The 27,322-nt window shown below is 39.4% G+C and overlaps 1 protein-coding gene across 1 annotated transcript in view; it reads left to right on the top strand.

Moving 5' to 3' along the window:
- The window catches only part of HECW1 (HECT, C2 and WW domain containing E3 ubiquitin protein ligase 1), a 397,437-nt gene that overhangs the window by 137,259 nt on the left and 232,856 nt on the right, over positions 1–27,322 (top strand). Inside the window, exon 4 of the mRNA XM_084230415.1 lies at positions 1,741–1,835. Coding sequence (XP_084086541.1) covers positions 1,741–1,835 — 95 coding nt within the window. The remainder of the gene's footprint in view (positions 1–1,740; positions 1,836–27,322) is intronic.

Below are 27,322 nucleotides of genomic sequence, written 5' to 3'. Positions count from 1 at the left end.
ATACTTTTGGTGAGAATGTAAACTTATGTAACCAATTATGGAAAGCATTCTGGATTTATCTTAAAAATCTAAAAATGGAAAATACCATAGGGCCCAGCAATCCCATTATTGGGCATCTATCCAAAGAATATGAAACCATCAATACAAAAATCATTATGTTCCACAACATTCATAGCAGCATTATTTACAATAGCTGGTACATGGAAGCAGCCTCAATGTCCATTTGATGGATGATTGGATCAAGTAGAGCTGGTATATCTACCATGAAGCATTAGATAGCCCTAATTATGAAATGCTTTCATTTTCTACAAAATGGAGGGAAGTTGAGAGTATTATGTGTAGCAAAGGAAATCAGAACTAAAAAACAAATATGAATATTTACATAGTGGATGATCTGATAACGTAATTACTTTCAAAAACGAGTGGACATCAATAAAAATCCTGAGGGTTCTGAGATTAAGAAGGATGGGGCAAGGGAAAGGGATAAACTTTTTAAATGATTTTTAAAAGCACAAAAACACTAATTTATTAATTTACAGAAGAACACAAAATAGCTAATCAAGCTTAGAAACAAATTGAATATAATGCAATGCAAATAGCAGGGACTTATACTAAGAACATGAGGACGTAATATATATTACTTTGGGTATTACCATCCAAAATAAAATTAGAGATTCTGTCATTAAGGAAGAAAGAAAGTATGAGTCACAGGGAGGTGCAATGATTTATTTATTGTCTTACAGGTTGGTCAGTAATGAAGCTGAAAATAAACCCAAGCAGTGTGGACCTCCAAGGTCATATCTTTTTCTGCCTACATCTATAGAACTTTGAAGAAAAGCAAAATATGATGCAGAGCTTAGAAAATATGTATTCCAATGACTTCCAAAAATCTTTCTCCAAATTTCCCAAGATATTACTCACATATAGCAGGAAATTACAAAAGAAATCAAACCATCTAAAATCTTAGTACAGGGCCTCCCTGGTGGCGCAGCAGTTGAGTGCTGGGTTGCAAAGCTGCCTGCAGCCTCTGCAGTGCCAGTTCAATCCCTGGCTGCCAGGCAAGGGTCCCACATGGCATGCAGATCTCTCCTGCCACCCACTGCTTCCCTCAGCAGTGTACTTAGTCACTCTGCCTGTTCTCTTCTCCACTCTGGCTCTGGTGAATTCTCTCACCCTCCCACTTCTCTGACTGACCCAGTGCTTCTATAAATAAATAAATCAATAAATATTTTTAAAAAATAAAATAAAATCTTAGAACAAAGGATTTAGAAGTAATAGCCTCTAGTGGAATAGATGGATGCTGGACAATGTAAATAATGGATTTGGCTTGGGCACCAAAATATTTTTATAACATCGTCTTAGAAAGAAGTCAGAATTGTTCATACAGCTGCATGTTGAACATCACTGTCAGATGTGACCTGCTTGGATCACAAGAGGATTTAGGTTGCTTTCTTGGGAGTGTCCTCTTTGGCCCTAAATATTTCTCTTTTTTTTTTTAGATTTTTAAAAGATATTTATTTATTTATGCATATAAGAACTGGGGTGTAGACCAGAGATGTGGGGTGAGGGTTAGAGGATTCACTAGAGAGAGTGGGGAGTAGAACAGGCAGATCTACTGAATTACACTGCTGTGGGGAGCTGCGGGAGAGGCAGGAGAGGCCTGCTATGCCATTGTGGCCCTAAATATTTCTTACTAGGATATACTCTGCTTTTCAATACCATTTTATTTTTGTCTTTCAGCTGAAACTAAGATCTGCTTCAAATACTACCATGGAGTGAGTGGAGCCCTGCGAGCTACCACCCCCAGTGTCACTGTCAAAAATTCAGCAGCTCCTGTAAGTCCCATTTCTTCATCTTTAGTCAGACCTAACTCTGGTGCTTCTTTATTTTTCTGTTTTTCCTGTTAGATTATAAATAGGTAGATACACATGAATCTTAAAATAGAAGAACCAGGAAGCATGAATATAATTTTGCCAGGCCTGAGAGGGAAGAAGACAGAGCTGGCAGAGAGGATAGGCTGTACAGAGGCATGGGGGTAAGAAATATCACAAGCTGGGTGTTACAGGAGACCTAATTTCTGTTACAGATAAACAACATATAACTTACTTAGTTTTTTTAATGAATCATCTTGTGCTTTGTTTTTCAAGCTTGTTGTTTCTGTTTTTCCTCTATTTGTTGTGGAAAATCATTTTCATAAGTAAGCTCTTTTCTCAGCACTTTCACCCATACTACCTACCCCTGTGTATTATGTTTTCTCAATAAACTCCATGATAATTTTTTCCCTTTCCCTATTATACATAAGAGACAGAAATCTACACACACCTACCTATAATGACAGGGTCTGTCCTTTGTAAATTGTCCTTAGCATATCGTGCTATCTGCTGTGAACTTTCAAGCTTCTTGCTTCATGTTTATGCCTCAGAGTAGATTTTCATATATGTTCTTCCCTCTTTACTGGAGCAGACCTCCAGTAGGGTCTGCTGATGGGTTTCAAGTTCTCCTTCTACCTGCAGATATATTTTACAGTACTAGAGATTTATAAATGGACTACAGTCACTCTTGGTATATGTCAGGTAAATGACCCCTCAAAGTTCTGAACATAATATTCAACAATCCTCCCCTGGTGGCGCAGCGGTTGAGCCCTGGGCTGCAAAGCTGCCCGCAGCCTCTGCAGCGCCGGTTCTATCCCCAGCCACTGGTGAGCGTCCCACATGGCGCGCAGACCTCTCCTGATGCGCCCACTGCTCCCCTCAGCAGTGTATTTCATCGGTCTGCCTGTTCTGTTACCCGCTCTGGCTCTGGTGAATTCTCTACCCTCCCGTGCTTCTGACTGTACCCAGTGCTCATATAAATAAATAAATAAATCTTAAAAAAAAAAATACTCACCAATCCTACTTTCCAAGACATTCCCTGAGAGGAGCATTCACTTGCACAGAATAGTGGCCACCACACATTTCCCTCATCTGTATCAGTACTGGGGCATAAGAACTGTAGTCTCTGGACACAAGAAATAGGAAGGTGTTGGAGGAATAGCAGGTTCAGGAGGTAGGTCTAAAAGGTGGGGAAAGACCACCAGAGTTGGAAGCAGACAGATGATGTTTTATTCCTAACTTTTTTGAGGCACTGGCGTCTAGTGATCCTCCAGATTTACAGGTCAACCATGAAGAGTTCAAGAATGTATTTCTTACTCTGTCTTCATAAATGTTAAAATTTATCAAAATTCCCTCAGGATTTCGTTACTCTGCATTGTTCTTATCCTTACCTCACAATGCCATCATCTGTCATATTATTGATGAGTCCTTATATAAAAATATTCTGTATGAAATGAACATGCAGTTTATGCTTCTTTACTTCATTTTTTATTTAAATGAGTTTCTTTTTTAATTTTTGAGATTTATTTATTAATGCATATAAGAACTGCAGTGTAGACCAGAGGTGCAGTGGGTGAGCAGATTCACCAGAGACAGAGTGGGGAGCAGAACAGGCAGATCTACTGAAATATATTGCTGAGGGGAGCAGTGGGTAAAACAGGAGAGGTCTGTTGTAACATGTGGGTTGCTCCCTGGCCGGCCAGGGATCGAAATTGCGCTGCAGTGGCTGGTGCTAGCTTGATAGCACTGTGTTTAACCCCTGCACCACCAGGGAGGCCCTTCTTTCCTTCATTACTTAAATCCATTTGTCTGTCTTCCAAGCAATATTTTGATAATAACTGAACAACATAAACTTCCATGTAAAAATCTTTGCAAAACTAGAAATATCATACATACGTTCATTTTCATAGATTCATTTGCCTTCTCAAATCCCTAAACACAGATCTGAGAGAATTTTCCTAGTTAAAAAAAATTCTCCTAAAATTACAATTAAAACAAAACACAAAAGCAAACCCACAGCACAGTCAGCCAGCCCACAGCTCTTCCAGATAACCTGCACCAAAAGAAAAACTGCTGAAGGTTCCCACTCACAAGCCCCAGCCACCCCCAGCTTGGACTACCAGGAACAGTGATCATCTGGAATCTGCCATGAAGTCCTCAGTTATTGTAGCCACTGCCAGGTGAAAACCAAGATTAGTGAGAGAGAGAGATCCATGCCCAGCAGAAGCCCCATCTATAGCACAGCAAACTCAAAAACAAACACTGGGAAGAAAGAATAGTACAAATGGTCAAGAAAGCTCTCAGAGGAACAATAACCTGCACAAAGAAAACTAATCTCCTTAATCCAGTCATTAGCAGGCAACTATAGACCAGAGACACACTACAGCGGGGGAGAAGGGAGTAGGATCAAAACAAGGGTGGTGGGGATTTTATGGGGACTATAACCAAGACGAAATGCATACATTGTACAAAAAAATGAAAAAATATGTAAAAATATATAAAATTTTTAAAAAAAGAGGAAAAAAAAAACAATTCAAAGGGCAGGGAGGGGGAGAAACCTAATCTCCACAACTCAACAACACTGACATGGAAGAATTCCTTGTCTTGTTAGATGAAGAATTCAAAATTGTTATAAATAGAAAAGCAAAGAATTAGAACAACACAAAGAAAATTCAGAAAATCAAATCAGAAATATTTGTGAAGATGCAGAAAATGAAAAGAATGCTATGAGAAATAATCAACAAACAGAAGATAGAAATTGAAATTTTATTTTTATTTTTTTTAAATAATAAATTTTATTTTTATATTCCCCCATACAATTGCAAAACCCCCATTCTGACCCCAATCCCTCCCCTCCCGCCCCCCACCCCCCAAAAAGTGTCTCTGGTTCATAGTTTTTGTTGATTTTGATTTTCACTTTCTTATAGTTATTCATTTTCCTGGTCCCTTATTTAAGTTTTCTAGATTCCTGTTATGAGTGAGACCATCCAGTATTTTTCTTTTTCTTTTTGGCTTATTTCGCTGAGCATGATCCCTTCCAGCGCCATCCATGTTGCTGCAAATTGCATGTGTTTATCTTTTTTGAATGCTGAGTAATATTCCATGGTATATATGTACCACATCTTCTTGATCCAGTCATCTATTTTTGGGCATTTGGGTTGTTTCCAAAGCTTAGCTATTGTAAATAGTGCTGCTATAAACATAGGGGGCAGATGTTCTTTGGAATTGATGTTTCTGTGTCCTTTGGTTAGATACCTAGGAGTGGAATTGCTGGATCATATGGAAGCTCTATGTTTAGTAGGTCCAGAAAGTGGTTGGACCAGTTTGCACTCCCACCAACAGTGTAGAAGAGTTCCTTTTTCTCCACAACCTCGCCAACTTTTGCTGTTGCTAGTTTTTTTAATATGTGCCATTCTCACTGGTGTAAGATGGAATCTCATGGTAGTTTTGATTTGCATTTCCCTGATTACAAGTGATGTTGAACATTTTTTCATATGTCTGATGGCCATTTGCATTTCCTCTTCAGAGAAGTTTCTTTTTAGCTCTTCTGCCCATTTTTTGACTGGATTATTTTCTTTGTTGTAGCTGAGTCTCATCAGCTCTTTGTAGATTTTTGTGATCAGTCCTTTATCATTAGTGTTGTGTGCAAAAATGTTCTCCCAGTTGGTGGGGTTTCTCTTTGTATTGGTTATTGTCTCTTTTGCTGTGCAGAAGCTCTTTAATTTGATGTAGTCCAAGTGTTTATCTTTGCCTTCACTATCACTGCTTTGGGTGATGTGTCTGTAAAGATGTCTTTGATATGCAAATCACGTAGTGTTTCGCCTATATTTCCTTCTATGTATTTTATGGTTTCAGGTCTTATGTCTAGTTCTTTAATCCATTTTGAGTTGATTTTCGTGTATGGTGTGAGGTAGTGGTCAAGCTTCATTCTTTTGTATGTAGCAACCCAGTTTTCCCAGCACCATTTATTGAACAAACTTTCTTTGCTCCATTGCATAGTCTTTGCCCCTTTGTCAAAGATTAGTTGACCATAAATCTGTGGGTTTATTTCTGGATTTTCTATTCGATTCCATTGGTCTGTATGTCTGTTCTTGTTCCAATACCATGCAGTTTTGATGATTATGGCTTTGTAGTATAGTTTGAAGTCTGGGAGTGTAATGCCTCCATTTCCTTCTTTTTTTTTCAGTAGAGCTTTGGCTATTCGGGGTTTTTGGTGATTCCATATGAATTTCATGAATAATTGTTCTATTTCTTTGAAGAATGCCATTGAGATTTTGATTGGAATAGCATTGAATCTGTATATTGCTTTTGGTAGGATGGCCATTTTAATAATGTTTATTCTTCCAATCCATGAGCAGGGGATGTCTTTCCATTTCTTTGTGTCTTCTTTTATTTCTTTTAACAGTGTTTTATAGTTTTCTTTGTATAGGTCCTTTACCTCTTTTGTTAGATTTATTCCCAAATATTTGATTTTTTTTGTTTCGATAATAAAAGGGATGGTTTTTTTGATTTCTTCTTCTTCAGATTTATTGTTTGTGTATAGGAAGGCTACTGACTTTTGCGTGTTGATTTTGTATCCTGCCACTTTACTGAACTGATTGATGAGTGGAATTAGTTTTTCTGTGGAGTTTTTGGGGTTCTCTATGTATATTATCATATCATCTGCAAATAGTGATAGTTTGACTTCTTCTTTTCCTATTTGGATTCCTTGGATGTCTTTCTCTTGTCTTATTGCTCTGGCTAGCGCTTCCAGTATTATATTGAAAAGCAGTGGTGAGAGTGGACATCCTTGTCTTGTTCCAGATCTTAATGGAAATGCTTTCAGCTTTTCACCATTGAGAAAGATACTGGCTGTTGGCTTGTCATAGATGGCCTTTATGATGTTGAGGTATTTTCCTTGTATCCCAAGAATTTCAAGGGCTTTTATCATGAATGGTGTTGCACTTTGTCGAAAGCTTTCTCAGCATCTATTGATTTTATCATATGGTTTTTATTATATTTCTTTTTGTTGATGTGTTGGATAACGTTGATTGATTTTCGGATGTTAAACCATCCTTGTGTCCCTGGAATGAATCCTACTTGGTCGTGGTGAATTATCTTATGGATACATTGTTGGATTCTGATAGCTAAAATTTTATTGAGGATTTTTGCATCAGCGTTCATTAGGGAGATTGGCCTGTAGTTTTCCTTTTTTGTGTTGTCCTTGTTCGGTTTTGTTATTAGTGTAATGTTGGCTTCATAGAACGTGTTTGGTATTGTCCCTTCCTTCTCAATTTTTTGGAAGAGTTTGTGAAGGATAGGTACTAATTCGTCTCTGAATGTTTGGAAGAATTCATTTGTAAATCCATCAGGTCCTGGGCTTTTGTTTTTGGGGAGGTTTTTGATTACTATTTCAATTTCGCTGCTTGTAATTGGTCTGTTTAGGTATTCTATTTCTTCTTTATCTAGCTTTGGGTGATTGTAGAGTTGTAGGAACTTGTCCATCTCCTCTAGATTGTTGAACTTGTTTCCATATAACTGTTCATAGTAGTTACTGATTATTCTTTTGATTTCTGCTGTATCCGTTGTGATTTCTCCTCTTTTATTTATGATCCTATTTATTTATGCTTTCTCCCTTTTTTCCTTTGTGAGCCTGGCTAGGGGTTTGTCTATTTTATTGATTTTTTCAAAGAACCAGCTCTTGGTTTCATTGATCTTTTGGATTGTTTTTTTAGCTTCAAAGAAATTGAAATTTTAAATAAACTGTCGGATGTAAAAAGATCAATGGAAAAAATAAAAATTTCTTGACAGTAAGGAAGTGTGGTTCAATAATCTCAAAGATGCACATGCAAAAAAGAACCAATGCAGAAAAGAGAATGAAGAATGAAGAAAAACTTCAAAAGAATGAAGAAAAACTTCAAAAATTCATCACCATATGATGAAACAAAATATGAGCCATAGGAATCCCAGAAGAAGTAGAGACAGAAAAGTGAGCATAAAAGCCACTTAAGGAAATAATTGAAGAAAATTTCCAAAACTTGAAGAAGGAAATGAGCATACATATACAGCAATCTAAAGAGGGTCACAAACACTTTTTTAAAAGGAAGTGTACATCAAAACACATAGTAGTAAAGCTTCCAAAAGTCCAAGGAAAAAAAAATGAAGCTGATGGGAGGGGCAAAAATAGGTAATCTATGAAGGAATACCAATCAGGTTAACATCATCAGACTTCTTGAAGAAACACTATGGGCAAGAACAGAATGGAATGGCATATTCAAAAACCTCCAAGGCAAAAAAGTAACAGCCAAGAATACTTTATACTGCAAAAAGCTCTCCTTCCTACAAAAGGGAGAAGGACTTTCTCAGACAAAGATAATCTTTGGGAATTTGCTACTTCTATACCCCCACTCCAAGGTACCTTATCTTGGACAAGTATTACAAGTATTACAAGATGCCTTAGTATGTAAACCAAGAGGAATGAACACAAGAAAATGAGCGGGAATGGAATAGAACCACAAAATAATGAATATAATGGCAATGACAGACTTCTAATTCCAATAATCACCCTAAATGTTAATGGAACGAACTCAGAAATAAAAAGACACATAACATCATGTTGAATTAGAATATAATCTTCTGTTACCCCCAGGAAATACACTTAAGTTCCACAGATAAACATAGATTGAAAGTAAAGTGTTGACAAACAATTCTATAAGCAAATGGCACCTAAAAAGAAGGCAGGGACAGGCACACTTGCATCAGTAAAAAAAGAGACTTCTACCTAAGAAGGTGACAAAAAAATTTTGGATGGACACTATATAATAATCAAGGGGACAATATACCAGGAAGAGATAACACTCATAAATATATACTTGCAGCACCAAAATACATTATACAATTATTATTGTCACTGAAAGCAGATATTGGAGAAAATATATATGTGGTAGGAGACCAATATCCCACTCTCACCAATGAACAGATCAATGACACAGAAAATCAACAAGACAAAATTTCCTTCAAAGATCTAGACACATGGAACTAGCACACATTTATAGTACACTGCACTCCCCCAAAAACAGATACACATTTTTCTCAAGTGCATATGGTTCATTCTCCAGGGTTGACTACATAATAGGTCACAAGGAAACATCAACAAGTACATGAAGATTGAAATGATACCAAGTATCTGCTCTGATCATGACGGTATCAAAATAAAAATTAACTACAAAAAGAAAGCAAGGAGATCAACCATTAGGTGGAGACAGAACAATACATTGCTGAAAGACCACTGAGTTAAAAAGAAAATAAAAGAAATTTTAAAAATACTTTAAAATAAATGATAATGAGGGCCTCCCCAGTGGCACAGTGGGTTGAATGCCTCACTGTGAAGCTGTCTTCAGCCTCTGCAGCTGCAGGTTTGATTCCCAGCCTGCCAGGGAGAAACACACATGGCATGGCAGACCTCTCCTGCCTCACCCGCTGCTCCCCTCAGTAGTATATTTCATCAGTCTGCCTGTTCTGCTACCCGCTCTGTCTCTGGTGAATTCTCTCACCCTCCCATGCCTCTGACTGTACCCCAGTTCTTGTATAAATAAATAAATCTTTAAAAAAATGGTAACAAGGACACAAACTTCAAGGATAATGAGGAAACAAGAACCAAAGAAACAACCTGATCTCCCATCTTGAGAACTTGAAAATAAACAAACAAACAAAAAAAACCCCAAAATTCAGCAAATAAGAATAAAATAAAAGCAGAAAAAAATTAAACAAATAAAAAAGATAGTCCAAAAGATCAATGAAACCAAAAGCTGATTCTTAGAAAAAATAAGATAAGCCTCTAGCTGGCCTCAAAAAAAAAAAAGGAAGAAAAAGAAATAGGATCAGAAATGAAGGAGGAGAGATTACAAAAGACACAGCAGAAATCCAAAGGATAATTAGAGATTACTATGAACACTTACATGCAAACAAGTTCAGTAATCTAGATGAGATGGATACATCTTTAAAATTATACAATCAGCCAATACTGAAGAAATACAAAGCTAGAACAAATTACAGGCAAACAAATGGAAACAAAAATGAGACCACTTGCAAAAAATCAAAAGCCCAAGACTAGATGGTTTCACAAATGAGTTCTATCAAATATTCAAAGATTAAACAGTATCTATCCTGTAAAATCTCTTTCAAAACATTGAGAAAGTAGGAATAATTCCGAATATATTTTCTCAGACCAATATCACTCTAATACCAAAACCAAACAATGACAACACACAAAAAAAGAAACTGCAGGCAAATCTCCCTAATTAACACAAATGCTAAAATCCTCAATAAAATCTTAAATTGACTCCAACAAGGTATCAAAAGGATTAGACAACTTGACCAAGTAGGATTTATTCCAGAGACACAAGGGTGGTTTAGCATTTGAAAATCAATTAATGTAATTCACCAAATCAAGAAAAAGAAAAAACATATGAGTGAGACCCCAGACCCTGTTGGAAAGAGGCCAGAGCACCCAGAACCTTGTGACCTGCAGGGCCACGCCACCTCCACACAGAGCAGCAAAGGTCTTGCAACTTTTTGTGAGACCCCCACTGGCCCTACCTGGACTGGTGACTCTGGACTTCTATTGGGGAGAAAGCCAGAGCAGCTAGAGACCTTGCGACCTTCCACTGGACCATGCCTGTCTTCAACCAGACCAACAGAGATCTCACAACTTCCATGAGATCCCACCAGTAAGCACTGGTGAGGTATTAGACCCATGTTGGGAAGGTGCCAGAGTAACAAGGGGCCTAAAGAGACCCTACCAGCCTGCAATCAGACCAATAAAAACCTCCTGACTTCCCATGGGAACGAGCCAGCACCTGCCCATACCAGCAGGAGCCTCAGGACCTTCTATAGGACATTTCCCGCAACTGCCTGGACCAACAAAGACTGTGTGACTTCCCACAAGATCCCTGCCAGCTCATGGACAGCACCAAGCCTGGTGAGACCACAGACATGCATCAGGAAGTGAAAAAAGTGGTGACAGGCCTCACAACTTCCCATGACACCCTGCCAGTGTTTTGCACAGAAAGGTGAGAACCCTGACCAGTGGAGGGGAAGGAACTGTGTCTAGAGGAAACTTCACATACAATGGCTGGGTTCCAAAGTTAATAACAGGCAAAAGGAAAAAGATCCAACAAATGGTAACATGAGTCTCCAAGAAAATAGTACAACACAGAGAGAACAAATCCCCAGAACCCCAAGTCATAGACACCTTCAAAATACAGAGTTTAGAATTGCAGTGAATGAAGAAATTCACAGAAATGGAAGAAAACTTTGAAAAACAGATGAATGTCCATAGAAATAAAATCAATAAAGTTAGAAAATGAAGCTCTAAATAAGATAAAAATGGAGTTTCAGATTTTCAAAAGAGAAATGCATGTGATGAAAAACTCAGGAGAAAATCATGGAAGTAGAGAAGGTCAAGTAGAACAATAAGTCAGTGTAATTAAAGGTGTAAATGGACAAAGAATCCAGGTAAAGAAGGAAGAGAGATTGCTGAGTAAATTCCATTGTGTATATGTACCACATCTTCTTGATCCAATCATCTATTTGGGGCATTTGGGTTGTTTTCATAGCTTACCTATTATAAACAGTGCTGCTATAAACATAAGGGTGCAGGTGCCTGTTTGAATTAATGTTTCTGTGTCCTTTGGGTAAATATCTATGAGTGGAATTGCTGGATCATATGGAAACTCCATCTTTAGCAGATCGAGAAATGTCAGCAATCAAAAAAGGTAAACTCATGAAATTTGCAGCAACGTGGATGAAGCTGGAAGGGATCATGCTCAGTGAAATAAGCCAGACAGAAAAAGAAAAATACCAGATGGTCTCACTCATAGCAGGAATTTAAAAAAACCTAAATAAGGAACCAGGAAAAAGATTAATTATAATAAGGTAAAAATCAAAATCAACAAGCAGCTATAAACCAGAGACACATTACAGGGGGTCAGGGGGAGGTGGGAGTAGGATCAAAGCAATGGTGGTGGGAATTGTATGGTGACTAGAACTAAGATGAAAATGCATACATTGTGCAAAAATGAAAAATGATTTAAAAATATATAAAATAAAAAATAATTTAAAAAAGAAATTAAAAAAAAGAAGGAAGAGAAAATAAAATTTTAAAAAAGAAGAATAACTCCGAGAACTAACCAACTTTATTAGAAAGGGCAACATAAGAATAATGGGAGTACAGCAGGGAAGAGAGAGAGAAAGGGACCAAAAATGTATTTAAAGAAATAATGGAGGAAAATTCCCAAACCTAGAGAAGGGAATAAATGTGAAATACAGGAAGCTAAAAGAATCCAAGACTACGTAGATAAAATGAGAGCATCAGCAAGTCATATGATAGTGAAATTTATAAAAATTCAGGACAAAGACAGAATATTTTAAATGGACTGAACTCACCAGTTAAAAGACAGAGAGTTCAAGTTAGATCAGGGAACTGAATCCTACTTTCTGTTGTCTCCAAGAGACACCTACACTCCAAAGACAAATATAGGCTCAAAGTAAAGGACTTGAAAACAAACAAATGAGAAGGCAGGGACAGCCATACTTATATCTGACAAAATAGATTTTCAGTTAAAAAAATTAACAAGAGAAAAGTAATAAGAGAATGGGATGGGCACAATAAGAAGATATAACACTCATCAATGTATATGGACCAAATGAAGGTGCATCAAAATGTATTAGACAACTACTATTGATGTTGAAAACAAACATTGGCCAAAAAACACACATTTGTGATAGGATACTTCAACACCCCCACTCTCATCAATTGACACATCAATAGGACATAAATAAGAATACAATAGCCTTACATAGAGAATTAGACATCTGGAACCCTTCAAAATCAGAAAACACATTTTTCTCAAGTGCACATGGGACATTCTTCATAACAGACTACATTTTGGGTCACAAAATAAAGCTCAATAATTTCCTGAAAACTGAAATTATACCAGCATCTTCTCAGACTATAAAGGTTACAAAATAGAAATCAACTATAAAAAAAAAAAAGCAGGGGAATCTCTTAATACATGATGACTGAACAACACACTGAAAGACCACTGGATAATGAGACAATCGAAGAAGAAACTAAAAAGAAAACCTCAAGACAAATGTAAATGAGCACAAAAGCATCTAAAACTTATGGTACACAGCAGAAGTGTACTATGTAGGAAATTATAGCAATACAAGTCCACATCAAGAAAGTACTCAAATAAACAATCTTATCTCTGAACTTGAGGAATTATAAAAACAAGAACAAACAAATCCAAAAGCCAGTAGGAAAATAGAAATAAAAATCAAAGCAGAAGTAGTTGAAATAGAAATTAAAAGACAGTCAAAAAGATCAATGAAACAAAAAACTGGTTCTTTCATAAAGAAACAAATTAGACAAACTTCAACCAAGGCTTATCAAGAAAATAGAGGCGTAATCTCTGGAGCTCTTCCAGAAGAGAAAGCAATAAAATGAATCCAAATGATATGAATCCAATATGATAATATAGAGAACCCTAAAATATCCATGGAAAAGCTTATTAAAACAATAAACCAGATCAGTAAAGTAGCAGGTTACACAATCAATACATAAAAATCAGTAGTTTTCTTATATGTAAACAATCAGCCTGAAGAGGAAGAAATTAAGAAAATCATTTAATTTACAATTCTGTCAAGAAAAATTAAATACCTGGGAATAAACCTAGCAAAGGAAGTGAAAGATATATACAAGGAAAATAATAAAATATTGTTATAAGAAATAGAAGAAAACACAAAGAAATTGAGACATTCCCTGCTTATGGATCAAAAAAATCAACATTATTAAAATGGCCATCTTACCCAAAGCATTTTACACATTCAATGCAATTCCAATAAAAATTTCAATATCATTCTTCAAAGTAATGGAGAAAAAATTGCTGAAATTCATATGGAATAATAATTAAAAAAAAAAACCTCAAATAGCCGAAGCTCTCCTCACTAAAAAGGGGATGAAGGCATTATACAACCAGACTTCAAACTATACTATAAAGCAATAATAATTAAGACAGCATGGGCTTTGGAAGAAAAACAGGCACACCAACCAATGGAATTTAATTGAAAGCCCAGAAATAAAACCACACGTACATGGTCAACTAATCCTATGATGAAGGAGCAAAGGGTATGCATGGAAACAAGGAATATCTCTTCAATAAATGGTGTTGGGTAAACTGGACTGCGACATGCAAAAGAATGAAACTAGGGCCTCCCTTGTGGCACAGGGGTTAAAGACAGTACTATCAAGTCAATGCCAGCCACTGCAGCATGAGCTCAATCCCCAACTGGCCAGGGAGCAACCCACATGGCACAGCAGACCTCTCTTGCCTCGCCCGCTGATCCCCTCAGCAGTGTATTTCAGTAGATCTGCCTGTTCTGCTCCCCTCTCTGTCTCTGGTGAATCCTATCAACCTCTCCCTGCACTTCTGACCTTGTGACTTACACCCCAGTTCTTGTATGCATAAATAAATAAATCTTTAAAAAAAAAGAATGAAACTAGACTATTATCTGCACCATACACAATAATCAACACAAAATGGTTAAAAGAATTGGATGCAAGACATAAAACCATAAAATATATGGAGGAAATCATAGACAAAACACTCCATAACATAAACTTCAAAATTATTTTCAAGGACTCATCTTCAAATTCAAAGAAAACAAAGGAAAATATAAACAGCTGGGACTACAACAAATTAACAACAAATTGTAGAGCAAAAGTGACAGCAACAAAAATGAAAAGACATCCTACTGAATGGGAAAAAATATTTGCACACCATATAGCTGATAAGGGACTGATGTTGAAGATCTACAAAGAGCTCACACCACTCAACAAAAACAACCAATCAAAACATGGGCAGAAGAGCTAAATATATATACTTCTCCAAGAAAGAATGGTAACCGCCAAGAGACATATGAAAATATGTGCACCATCACTTATCAGGGAAATTCAAATAAAAATCACAATGAGGGGCCTCTCCGGTGGTGCAGCAGTTGAGCGCTGGGTTGCAAAGCTGCCCACAGCCTCTTCAGCACCGGTTCGATCCCTGGCCACTGGGTGAGGGTCCCACATGGCACTCAGACCTCTCCTGCCACCTGCTGCACCCCTCAGCAGTGTACTTCGTCAGTCTGCCTGCTCTGCTCTCTGCCCTGACTCTGATGAATTCTCTCACCCTCCCGTGCATCTGACTGTACCCAGTGCTTATTCTGTACCCAGTATAAATAAATAAATATTTAAAGGAAAAATCACAATGAGATACAACCTCACACCTGTGAGAATGGCCCATATTAAAACAACAACTACAAATAACTATATGATCTAGCTATTCCACACCTCGGAATACAAGCACACAAAAACACTAATTTGAAAGCAATCCTGCACTCTTACAAGACCAGTGCTCTTACTCATGAGGTATAGGGCCAATCCTACACTCTTGTGTTTACTGAAGCACTATTTACAATAGCCAATATTGGAAAAGAACTTACTTGCCTCCAAGCAGATGAGTAAATGAAGAATACTTTGTAATATATACACAATGGAATACCACTCAGTGATAATAAAAGTTAAATTCATGTGATTTGTGCCAACATGGATGGAGTTGGAAGGGATTATGCTAAGCAAAATAACTCAGAAGGAAAAAGATAAATATCAGATGGTTTTGCCTATATGTGGAATATAGAAAAACCAATCAAACAGTCAGAAAATAGACAAAACTTGCAAGCTGAACTGAGGTCTGTAGCATACAGCAGGGGTGGGGTCAAAAGGGGTCAAAACAGGGAAGGGAAGAGCACAAGGGTCTATGGTGATGGATCACAGTTGCTATGATATTGGGACAACTATGTGGACTACATCTGATTAGAGAATTCAAATATTGTCCAAAAATTAATGAAGATGTAAGAAAAAAGGCACTTCATCTGAAAATAAATTTAAAAATAACAAGACAATTCAATAAAATCCTGGTAATGTAGGCTACATTATTACTATACAATAAGATCAGGTTAAGAGTTTCTGCCAGAGTACCAGTCTTCTGCAACAAAGATATTTTTATCCCTCAAATTATAAAGTTTAAGCATAATAATATTTGTCTTGGGAAATTTAAAAGTAGATCATTCAGCAGAATATTTTAAATCATAATAAAGCAACCATGGAATAGCTACTTTGAAAATTTCCTCCTGGAAAATAAATTAACTGGAAAATTAATACATAAGGAACTGGGTGGTGTGATCATCTTTTAGAATTATTAAACATAAACAATAAATTTGAAATACACCAGGTTTTATAATAAATGATCTTGTTCCTTTATATTTGGCAGAGATTAAGTAACAAGACCAGCTTTTTTTTTTTTAAGTTTTATTTATATATACAAGAACTGGGGTACAGGCCAGAGGTTCAGAGGGTGAGAGGATTCACCAGAGACAGAGTGGGGAACAGAACAGGCAGATTGATTGAAATACACTGCTGAGGAGAGCAGCTGACCAGACAGGAGAGGTCTGCTGTGCCATGTGGGTAGTTCCCTGGCTGGTTGGGGATCAAACTTGTGCTTCAGAGGCTGCAGACAGCTTCATAGCGCTGTGCTTATCCCATTGCACCACCAGGGAGGCCCAAGACCAGCTGTTTATTGAAACTGCTCTTGATAAACGTCAACTGCTGTGATCACAATGCTTCATAAATCTTGAGGAAGGTCTTTAAAATGATCAAAGGGTCCATTTCATCCATTGTGTTTGTCTATAGTCTCAAGGTCACTCCAAAATTTGTTGAGAAAAGAGTATCTAAAAAGTTTTATAATTTAGCCTCTAATTTTTAAGGGGGATGGGCTGCACTGTTCTAGGGAGAGTGGGTATAGCACCAAGGTTTTCAAATGACTGGACAATAATATTCACAATCCCAGTCAGAAGCTGCCTTGTATAAACATTTGGACAGCATCATTTCCTCAGGGGTTATTTTTTCATAAATTCAATCTTTTAATGAGTATGCAATATAAAGAATTACCTATATAAAATGAGATACTTGGGAAAAATTCAGAGTCTTTTTAACTTTTAAGAAAATGGGATCTTTTAAGGATTTACTGATTGTTGATATTGGGCCTTTGTGCTCTCAACAGATTCATACCCTACAACAATATTCTTAAATCTGCCCTCATTTCTAGTCCTAGTCCTAAATATCTGAACCATGACATTTTGAGGTTACATGACTATTTTATTACTTGAATTTTGTAACAGCTATAGTTACCCTCTGAGAATTTTCTTTTCCCTATTGCCTTACTGACATATCACACATTTACTTTCACAGTATTGAAAGTGGGCAAAGGTAGGACAGGTCACTGTGGGTTTTCCACCTGTGTACTCACAATTGTAAGACACAGCTCAAGCTCAGTTTGCAAGAGTGAGGTGTAGAGGTAGGATGGCCACAGCACGTTTTCCATGACCCTATGCAGATAGGTAAAGGACAGTCCTGGAACTCTCCATGGCTTTTTCAGGGTTTTACTGGGTTTACCAGGTACATGGCAGGCAGGCCCCCAGCAAATCCCCACTCTTCCCAGGCTCTCCAGCACACTGTCTTCTGCTTCTCTTTCCCACCTCTTTGCAGCTAGCTGGTTCCCCATGACTTCGCTCTTATAAGCCCAGTCTCAGCCCAGGTGTATCCACCTACATATGCCCGCACCCCACTCCAGGTGCCCGCCATCAGGCATGGATTCAGAACCACAGGGACCCATCATCAACGTGAATTGCAGGAGGGCAGAAAAGCCTGATACTTTTTTTTTAAATTTATTTATTTATGCATGTAAGAACTGGGGTACAGGCCAGAGGTGTGGGAGGTGAGACAGAGCAGGGAAAAGATCCAAATAGATCCAAAAAGATCCAAAAGATCCAAAGAGTGGGGAACAGAACAGGCAAATAGACGGAAGTACACTGATAAGGGGAGCAGCAGGCCAGTCGGGAGAGGTCTGCTGCACCATGTGGGTGCTCCCTGGCCGGCTGGGGATCGAACTCGCGCCTCAGAGGATGCAGACAGAGGATGCAGACAGCTTCACAGCACTGCACTAAACCCCTTGCACCACCAGGGAGGCCCCCTGATACTTTTTTACTTACCCTACATTCCACCCCCTCAGGATTTTCTGCCATACAGTCTATAACAGAATACAACTGCATACAATATAACAAAATACAACTATACCCAGGCCAGGAACAAACCTAGGAGCAAAAGACAAGATTATTAGCACCAGCAGATGATCCACTAAGTCTGCTGCTGAAGGCACTGCTCATAGGAGGGGGGAATCACTCTGACATCTGCCATCACATGTCAGGAGCCGTCAGGCTTCTTGGCCTTCTCCAGCTGTGGTTTCAGCCACAAGACACACCGCATCCACCCTAAGGATGCACTCATTCTTGGATTGGTGATTCTGTACTCTTTGGGGTTAATTGCCCATTAATTGCCCGTTAATCTGCAGTCATTCCAACACTCGGCTTTCATAGCCACCAATGTGACACGCAGACCCCTGCATTCAAGCCAACCCTTTGCACAGGCACATGGGTCAGGGATCCGTGGACACAAGCTCCACATGTGGCCTCTCTTGGGTCCCCTCTTCGGCTGTGGGCTCCACCAAAAGCCACATGCCCCACCTGTCCCCCAAAGATGGGCTCCTCATCTTCTCACCCTCACTCAACAATGAACAGGGCATCACCCACAGGTGATTTTAAGCGACTCATTGGCCTTCTTTAACATACTTAGGCTGCTTAACAGCCGCTCAGGGCTTCTCAATCTCAGAACCAGCTTTTGCCTAAGTTGGCTTTTTTGGTACATCTCTGCCTGGCTGCAGAGAATTTGGCAAGGGCTTCCTCCCTCAGCCTCTTGGGCTTTTCTCATGCCTGCCCCTTCGTCTACTCTGGCCATTGCCTCTCTAGGCTTGGCCCTAGGATTCTTGAGCAGTACACAGGCTGCTTTTGGCCACCAAGGCCTACTGGCCATGCCTTGATTTTCATCTCCTGGGGTTTACAAATGATACCATCCTTCCCCAAAGTCCCCAAAATGTAAGATCAACCTGCCTAGGTTCCTCTGCATTCTGGAGGGATTGTCAGTCCAAGTCCATTGGCTTTTCCCTGTGTCTGCACTCGGCAAGCTCCGAATCGTGGTCCTCTTTCTTTCCTGATGATTCTTCTGCTTGAGGGGAACCTGAACCAATTCATGAGAGTTGGTCCTCTTGGGCTATCTCCTCCTCCACTAAAGGTCTTGTCCCGCAGTTTCTGGACCTTATCAACCTCCTGTGCTCCGCAACATCTTTAGCTCTTCCCGCAGATCCTGGACTTTGGTCATCTCCTGTGCTACCATGGCGCCTCCAGCATTGTCACAAGCTCATGGCCTCTACTCCTCAGTCCCTCCAGAGTTCTTCAGAGGCCTCCATACCCATCTGCATCGAATCATTCTCCTGACTTACACCAATTGTAGCAGCAGGAGGAGCATAGAGCAGGATCTCTATGATCCGAGCAGACATATAAAGGAGAGTCCTGGAGCTCTCCTTGGCTTTTTTAGGTGTTTATTGGGATTTTACCAAGTACATGGAAGGCAGGGGTGCCAGGGGGCCAGGAGACTGGCAGGCCTCCTAGTCCCCAGCGAATCTTCACTCTTTTTGGGCTCTCTGGCACTCTCTCATGGCCTTGTTCTCTCTTCTGCTTCTCTTTCCCTCCTCCTTTGCAGCTGGTTCCCTGTGACACCACCCTCATCAGCCCAGTCTCAGCCCAGATGTACCCATCTACATATGCCCACACCCCACTCCAGGTGCCCTCCATCAGGCATGCATTCAGGACCACAGGGATCCATCATCAACATGAATTGCGGGAGGGCAGAAAAGATTGATACTTTTTACTTACCCTATACAAGGTTTATTTACAAAGGGAGATTGGAATAAGGGAAGAGTTCCTAAGGTCATAAATGCCCAGTTGTCCTATCCCAGATAGTGTCTATAGTGTCCAAAAGTCCAGACCACAAGCTGCTCATGCAAGATAGTGCTGTCCCTCTGAAGGAAGGCTGGAACAGGTGTCACACCAGTAAGTGGTGGCTCAGTATCCAATTACCTGTGGCAGCTGAAGGTGGTCTCAGGGTACTGTCTCTCCTAAATCCAAATTCAAGTCTCCTCTTGAAGCTTCTTCCAAGCTGAGTTAAACCTTGTTGAATTTAGCTGTCCTCCCAAGTTGACTGGAACCTTCCTAAGAAGTTTCTGTTACACCGACTGAACCTTCCCAACTGAGTCAAGCCTCTCCTCTCAAACTACCTGAAGCCTCCTCTGAAACTCTTGATTATATCCCTCTTCAGAGTCCCTGCCTTTCAAACTGATCGATCCAATTCCAAACCAGCTCTTTTCCAAGAGTTGATTGGTGATGGTATAATCTTGAACCTAATTGGTGCCAGTGGGAGCTCTACCTGGTCTGTTTTTAAAACCAAAACCCCAGTTGTACATCCAACGTGCACTGCTCTGTGTCAGACCTGGGCAGGCAAACTATGCTGTATTTGAGTGACACTGGCCAGATTCAAACTTGAATGTGTATCTCCAAAACTGCAAAGTTATTTTTTTCTTTCCCTTTTTTCTAAACCCAAATTTGTCTGTGCCAAGTCAGCCATCCAAGGCTACCATGAGGTAGCCTAGACCGATGCCACTTAGCTGGGAGCCCCAGAGAACCTTTAGAGAACCAGGAGCCATGGTAGCTACTCATTTTATCTAAGATTTATTTTTATTTATGCATGCATACAAGAACTGGGGTATAGGCGGTGAGAGGATTCGCCAGAGGCAGAGAGGGGAACAGGTCAGATTGACTGAACTACGCTGCTGAGGAAAGCAGCGGGTGAGACAGAAGAGGTCTGCTACTTCATGTGGGTTAGCACCCTGGCTGGGGATCAAACTCAGGCAGCAGTGGCTTACAATAGCTTGATAGCGCTGAGACTTAACCTCTGTGCCACCAGGGAGGCCCTGTGATGATAGCTACTCTTTTTTTTTTTAAAGATTTATTTATTCATACAAGAACAGGGGTACAGGCGAGATTCACCAGAGAGGATTCACCAGAGACAGAGCAGGGAAGAGACCAGGCAGACTGACGAAATATACTGCTGAGGGGAGCAGCAGGCAAGACAGGAGAGGTCTGCTTCGCCATGTGGAATTCTTACCGGCTAGCCTGGATCGAACCCCCCATGCTGCAGAGGCTGCAGACAGCTTCACAGTACGGCGCTCAACTGCCTGCACCACCAGGGAGGCCCGATACTCTTATATTAAATCTATCAGTAAATGTTAAGCCAATCACCAAAAGAAAAAAAAATCCTATGATGAGATAAAATTCCAAGACTTAGGCACTAATATTCTGAAAATCAGTTTCTAGATGATTGTAGAGAAAATGGAGTTAATCAGGCATTTTTCAGCTTTCTACTGCTGGTCTCTATGGCAACCACCTGAAGTCTTGCTTCCCTCCCAGGTTTCTTTGCTGTAGGATAAGTGATTTTCAGGCTTCTCTGCCCTCCTGCCATTAGGATTAATGATGGATCCTTGCAGTCCTAAATGCATGCCTGATGGCAGACACCTGGAGTAGGGTGTGGACATGCGTAAATAGGTACACCTGGGCTAAGAGACTGGGCTTATAAGGGTGGCATCATGGGAACGCCAGTAGAGTAGAAAGAGAGCAGAATGAATGGAAGACCAAAGCAAAAAAAGAACTACCAGCAGAGAAGCAAAGGCCAGGAGAGAACGTTGGAGAGCCCAGAAAGAATGAAGACTTGCTGGAGGCTGGGAGGCCTGCCAGCCTCCTGGCCCCCCAGCATCCCTGCCTGCCATCTACCTGGTAAATCTCAATAAGAGCCTGTAAAAGCCATCGAGGGCACCAGGACTCTCTCCTTGTAGGGTAAGGTAAAAGTATCAGGCTTTTCTGCCCTCCCGCCATTAGGATAGATGAGGGAACCCTGTGGTCCTTAATGCATGCCTGATGGAGGCCACCTGAAGTGGGTACACCTGGGCTGAGAGACTGTGTTTATAAGGGCAACATCACGGGGATGCCAGCAGAAGCCAAGATCGAACGGAAGCAGGAGAGCAGAGAAGCAGAGAGAACATGAGAGAAGGCCGGAGAGCCCAGATAGAGTGAAGACTTGCTGGGGGCTGGGAGGCCTGCCAGCCTCCCGGCCCCCCAGTACCCCTGCCTGCCATGTGCCTGGTAAATCTAAATAAAAAACCTGAAAAAAGCCAACAAGGGCTCCAGGACTCCTCCTTTACCTGGTCTGCATGGGATCATAGAAAACCTGCTCAGTGCCCCTTCCTGCCTCTACAGTGTGTCACTCTGAGGCCAGGGGCTCAGCTGCTGCCTCCCTGCCTGCTGATCTGCCTATGCCATTATCCCCTGCCTCAGCTTTAAAGGCATATCAGAGACACTGAAATCTCCAAAAGTCTCTTTTCATCTGCCTGAATCAACAATCCTCCTGGCTTGTGATGGTTGCACAACAATGACATAATCCCAATTATGCTACAAGAGCCAAAAGTATGAATTATACATTATAATATTTTAATCCTTCATTTCTTCTTTCATATGTATTTCTGTTAATCTTTGGTTATAGGAGAGTTTTAAAGCACCTGACTTGTGGAAGCTATAAACCAAATGCTAAAGATAAAATACAAATGCAAGTTTAGGCTCCTAAGCTACGCTCAAGATTTATTTACATGAAAAAGATTAATGCTGCCCAGATATTTACTATCAAGTTTTAGAATGACTTTATAGAAGGGTAATTTACAGGATCTCCTGATTATTGTAACTTTAAATTCTGTCTCCATTTCACAAAGTTTTGAAGTGGAAATGGTGTTTGTAAGGGTATAGAGGGAAGTTGATAGTCAGATATTGACATAACAGTTTCTTCTAGCCTAGAATCCACAGCCACATTTTCTCTCACTCCTATCCTGCAACTTGTTTAGTGGTGTTCAGACTTTCTTGTGTCTATTTCCCCAGAATTGTCTCCCCCTCCAACTCTTACCCTCCACCCCCGCAAAACGTGCAGTACTCCAATCCCTCAATCATTAGAAAGACTCATGTCTTTATAAGCACAATCATTAGTCTTTGGCAATTCTATATAAAATTAGGAATATTTTTAATGAAAGGTAACAGGGTATTAACACCTAAGGTAATAGATCCAGACTTAACATGAATATATCCAATGAGCCAGATTTAGGATGGTCTCTTAAGCATATATCTTTTTATTCTTTTTTTTTTCTGAAACAGTGCGAATGTTGCCTTCTCTGGAATTGAAAGCAAGGAACCTCACATTTAGTAGATCAGCTTAAGTGGTTTTCCTTTAAAAACATCCAAATGATGAATTCATAGGTGAAGACTTTCAAATGATTGAAGAACAGATATATCTGATATAATTTAACCATTCTAGAACAATAAGAAAGAAGGAAGATTTTTTTTAAATAATTTTCTTTAGATCTCATAGCACTAAAACCCAAACTGCCACAAATAGCACTAAGTTGGAAGACTATTGGCCAGACTTACTGATAAATGTAATTATAAAAACCTTCAGTTAAATATTACCAAGTAGGGGCTCTACCAACATCATAGCAGAATAGAAAGTTTGGGATCACCTTCTTTCCTGTGCACAACTATGAAACAGAGCCAGCACTTCCCATGGTTGACTTTCATTAAGGTGGTGGCTTGCTGCAGGGGAGGAGCAAGAGGAGGTGAAGGGAAGCATGACCAGAAAATAGATATCTGATTGATGAAACAGGGCATCCACAGTCAAAAGGGGAGTGTTGGCACGGTGAATTTCACTGGAGGGACTCTTTGCAAAGAGAATGCATTCACACATAGGCCACAGGCATAGGTCATAGGAACTGGGAGTTCCCTGGGTAGAGCAGGCAAAGAAAGTTACCCAAACCTCTCCCTCTGTAAGAGAACAAAGAGACTTCGGAAAGAGCTGTGCCAGGCTTAGTTGTGAGCCTAATAGCAGTGGGTTAACAGTGGGAAGAAGTTTAGCAGTGGGAAGAACAGATGGAAGACAGATCTTACCACTCCCTTTGACAGAATCAACAGGGGTCCTTGGACATGGGACAGTGGCAGTGGTGGCTACAGTGATGGCCATTGCCTAAAGCCATTGCCAGATGATATGGCACATGACCCACTTGGTGGTGTCCTGAATACCAGAACGTGAGGACTGGAGACAATGCCTAGCCCTCCTTGCCAGGAGACATGATGTTGGCAGAACTTGACCAGCCACATAACTGAGCAGCAAGAAAGGGAGACCTAGAAGTCAGAATAACTGAAACACTGAATGGTGAGAGAGAAGAAGCATAGGTGAACAGAACTGCACTCACTTCTTAATAAGACCTAAAGAGACCAGGAGTCTAAGCCTCAGCTCTCACTTCTGCCCTCACTTCTGCCCCCACTTCTTGCCAAGGTAAACTAAAAAGAGAAACCAACAAAACTAAACCTGCAGTGCCACAACCATAAAAAATAAATAAAATAAATAAGGCAAAACACATGCCTAAGAAACAAAGACCATGTTTTTATAAGATGTAAGTGTAAAAAGGATAATAAAAGTTCTAGAACATATATAAACAATAAAGAGACAGAGAACCTAAGAGAAAAAGATGGTAAAATAGCAAAATTAAAAATCCTAAATGAGCTACTAAATAGTCAGTCAAGGCAGGTAGAAGATCTAGGAAAATAGATACAGGAATGAAATGTATTCTTCACCAGAGATTAAGAATATTCAAAGAGCACAAAAAAGATACTCTAAATGAAATAAAGACAAATATGGAACACACTTTAAATATAATTAAGCTGGCAGAAGAAATAAGACTCAAAATACAAATTACCCAGTTAAAGAGAAACATGACTTAGGAAAAATGATGAAACTCTATGAGAAATATCAGATTCAACTGGAAGAGGAAACAAGGATAATGGTATTCCAGAAAGTGAATAAAGAGAGAAGAAGAGACTTCATTTAAAGAATTAATACTGAGAATTTTGTGTACTTAATGAAAAAAATAAGCATGTATGTCTAGGAAGTAGAGAGAACCTCCAAATATCTAAATGAAAAATGACTTATACCCGCACATATCACTCTTAAATTAAAAAAAAAAAAAATCAACGAAAAAGAAAAAAAAATTCCTAGGCAGCAAGGCAAGCAAAAAGGAAGGTGATACACAAGGCATCTAAATTAGGCTTTCCTTAAATTTCACCCCACTCACACTGCAGACAAGGAAAGAGTGGAATGAAGTGTCTATAATCCTAAAAGACAAACTAATAGCCAAGAGTATTCTATCCTGCAAAATTATCATTCAAATTTGGAGGTTAAATGAAAGTTTCCCCAGAAGAACAGAAACGAGTGGAATTTATCAGACCTTACCCACAGGAAATTTTGAAAGGACATTTTCTCTGAGAAAAAAAAAATGAAACACAAAAACCCTTTGCAAAATAGGGCCTCCCCGGTGGCACAGCGGTTGAGCGCTGGGCTGCAAAGCTGCTTGCAGCCTCTGCAGCGCCAGTTCGATCCCTGGCCACCGGCAAGGGTCCCACATGTCCTGCAGACCTCTCCTGCCATGCCTGCTGCTCCCCTCAGCAGTGTATTTCGTCAGTCTTCCTGTTCTGATCCCTGCTCTGGTTCTGGTGAATTCTCTTATCCTCCCCCGCTTCTGACTATACCCAGTGCTTGTACAAATAAATAAATAAATCTTGAAAAAAAAAATCCTATGCAAAATAACAATAGTAATACAAAATCCAAGCATGAGGTAGAATATTATGAATAAAAAAATACTAAAGGGAAGGAAGAAAGGCTCAGAATTTGTAAGGTGAAATGTCAGAGAGTTGACACCCACTGGTAAAAGATTTCCTTAGGCAAATAATAAGTTTGATATAACCCCCAAGGTAATCACTAACTAAAGAATTGGAAAAGAAGTGAAACTATCACTGCTCTCAAATGATATGATAATATACATAGAAGACTCAACTCTACAAAAAAAAAAAGAAGTGAATACAATAAAGTAGCAAGATACAAAATCAGCACAAAAAATCAGTTTCATTTCTATATGCAATGTGTATAAAGAAATGGAAATTAAAAAGCATTCATACCAAAAAGAATGAAATACTTGGGAGTACACTTGATGACAGAGGTGAAGGACATATCTATATATTCCTAACTGTAAGAGTGCTAAAGAAAATGAAAGAAGACACATACACACACACACACACACACAAAATGGAAGATATTTCATGCTCATGAATTAGAAGAAAAAAATCATTAAAATGGCCATATTAACTAAAAGAATTTATAGATTGAACAGAATACTATCCCAATGGAAATTTCCAGGAAATAAAATATAAAACTTGCATGAAACCATAAATGTTCCCTAATAGCTAAAATGTTCCTGAGAGAAAAGAAGAAAAGTAGAGGTATCACACTCTCTCACTTCAAACTATACTATATAGCAACAGTAATCGAAATTAAACAAAAACAGAAACATAGAGCAATGGAGTAAAATAGAAATCCCAGAGATAAACTCATATAAATATGGACAGTTAATCTTTGACAAAGGAGCTACATCATAAAATGGAGAAAGGAAAGCCTCAAAAAAAAAAAAAAAATGGTGCTGGAGACATGGATATTCTCATGTGAAAAAAAAATGAATCTAGATCCATACTTAACTCCATACACAAAAATTAATTCAAAATGTCTGAAATATTTATGTATAGGAAATTCAACAATGAAATGCTTAAACCATAGAGGAAACACTACAGGATATCTACTGCAAAGATGTATTTTGGGATGCAACTACAATAGCAAATCAAAAATAAGCAAAAAATAAACAAGTGGCTCTATGTGAAACTAAAATATAAAACTTTTGTACCTCAAAAGAAACCATCACACACGTAAAAGGCAACCTATAGACTTGTGGTGATACTTGTTTATCACACATCTTACATGGAGTTAATTTCACAATATATGAAGTTCTTATACAAACCCCCCACCAAAAAAAAAAAAAAAAAACAACAGAAAAAAACAACAGGACAGTCCAATCAAAATATGGGCAAAAGACCTAAATAGAGAGTTTTCTAAAGAACATTCTGACGATCCAGAGGAATATGAAAAGTTGGTCAGTAACACTTATAAGGAAATTGCACTCAAAACCACAATGAGAGGTTAGCAGCCAGACCCAGGAGGGCACCCTCAGGCCGACAACGCTATTGGAGGCTGGTGACCTCGAGTACACTTTCTGGAAATGAGTAAAGGCAAAGGTGAGCAGCCAGACCAGGAGAGTGCCTGCCAGCCTGCACAGTTGTTGGAGGCCAGTTTCCCTTGTGCATCCATTCTGGAACCAAGTAAAGGCAGAGGGAGGGCCCAGAAACACAGGTGAGCAGTGAGATCCAGGACAGTGCCCTTAGGTCCA

This window comes from Talpa europaea (genome assembly GCF_964194135.1).
Source record: "Talpa europaea genome assembly, chromosome: 3".
Taxonomy (NCBI): Eukaryota; Metazoa; Chordata; class Mammalia; order Eulipotyphla; family Talpidae; genus Talpa; species Talpa europaea.
This window is presented reverse-complemented; position numbering and strand designations above follow the sequence as displayed.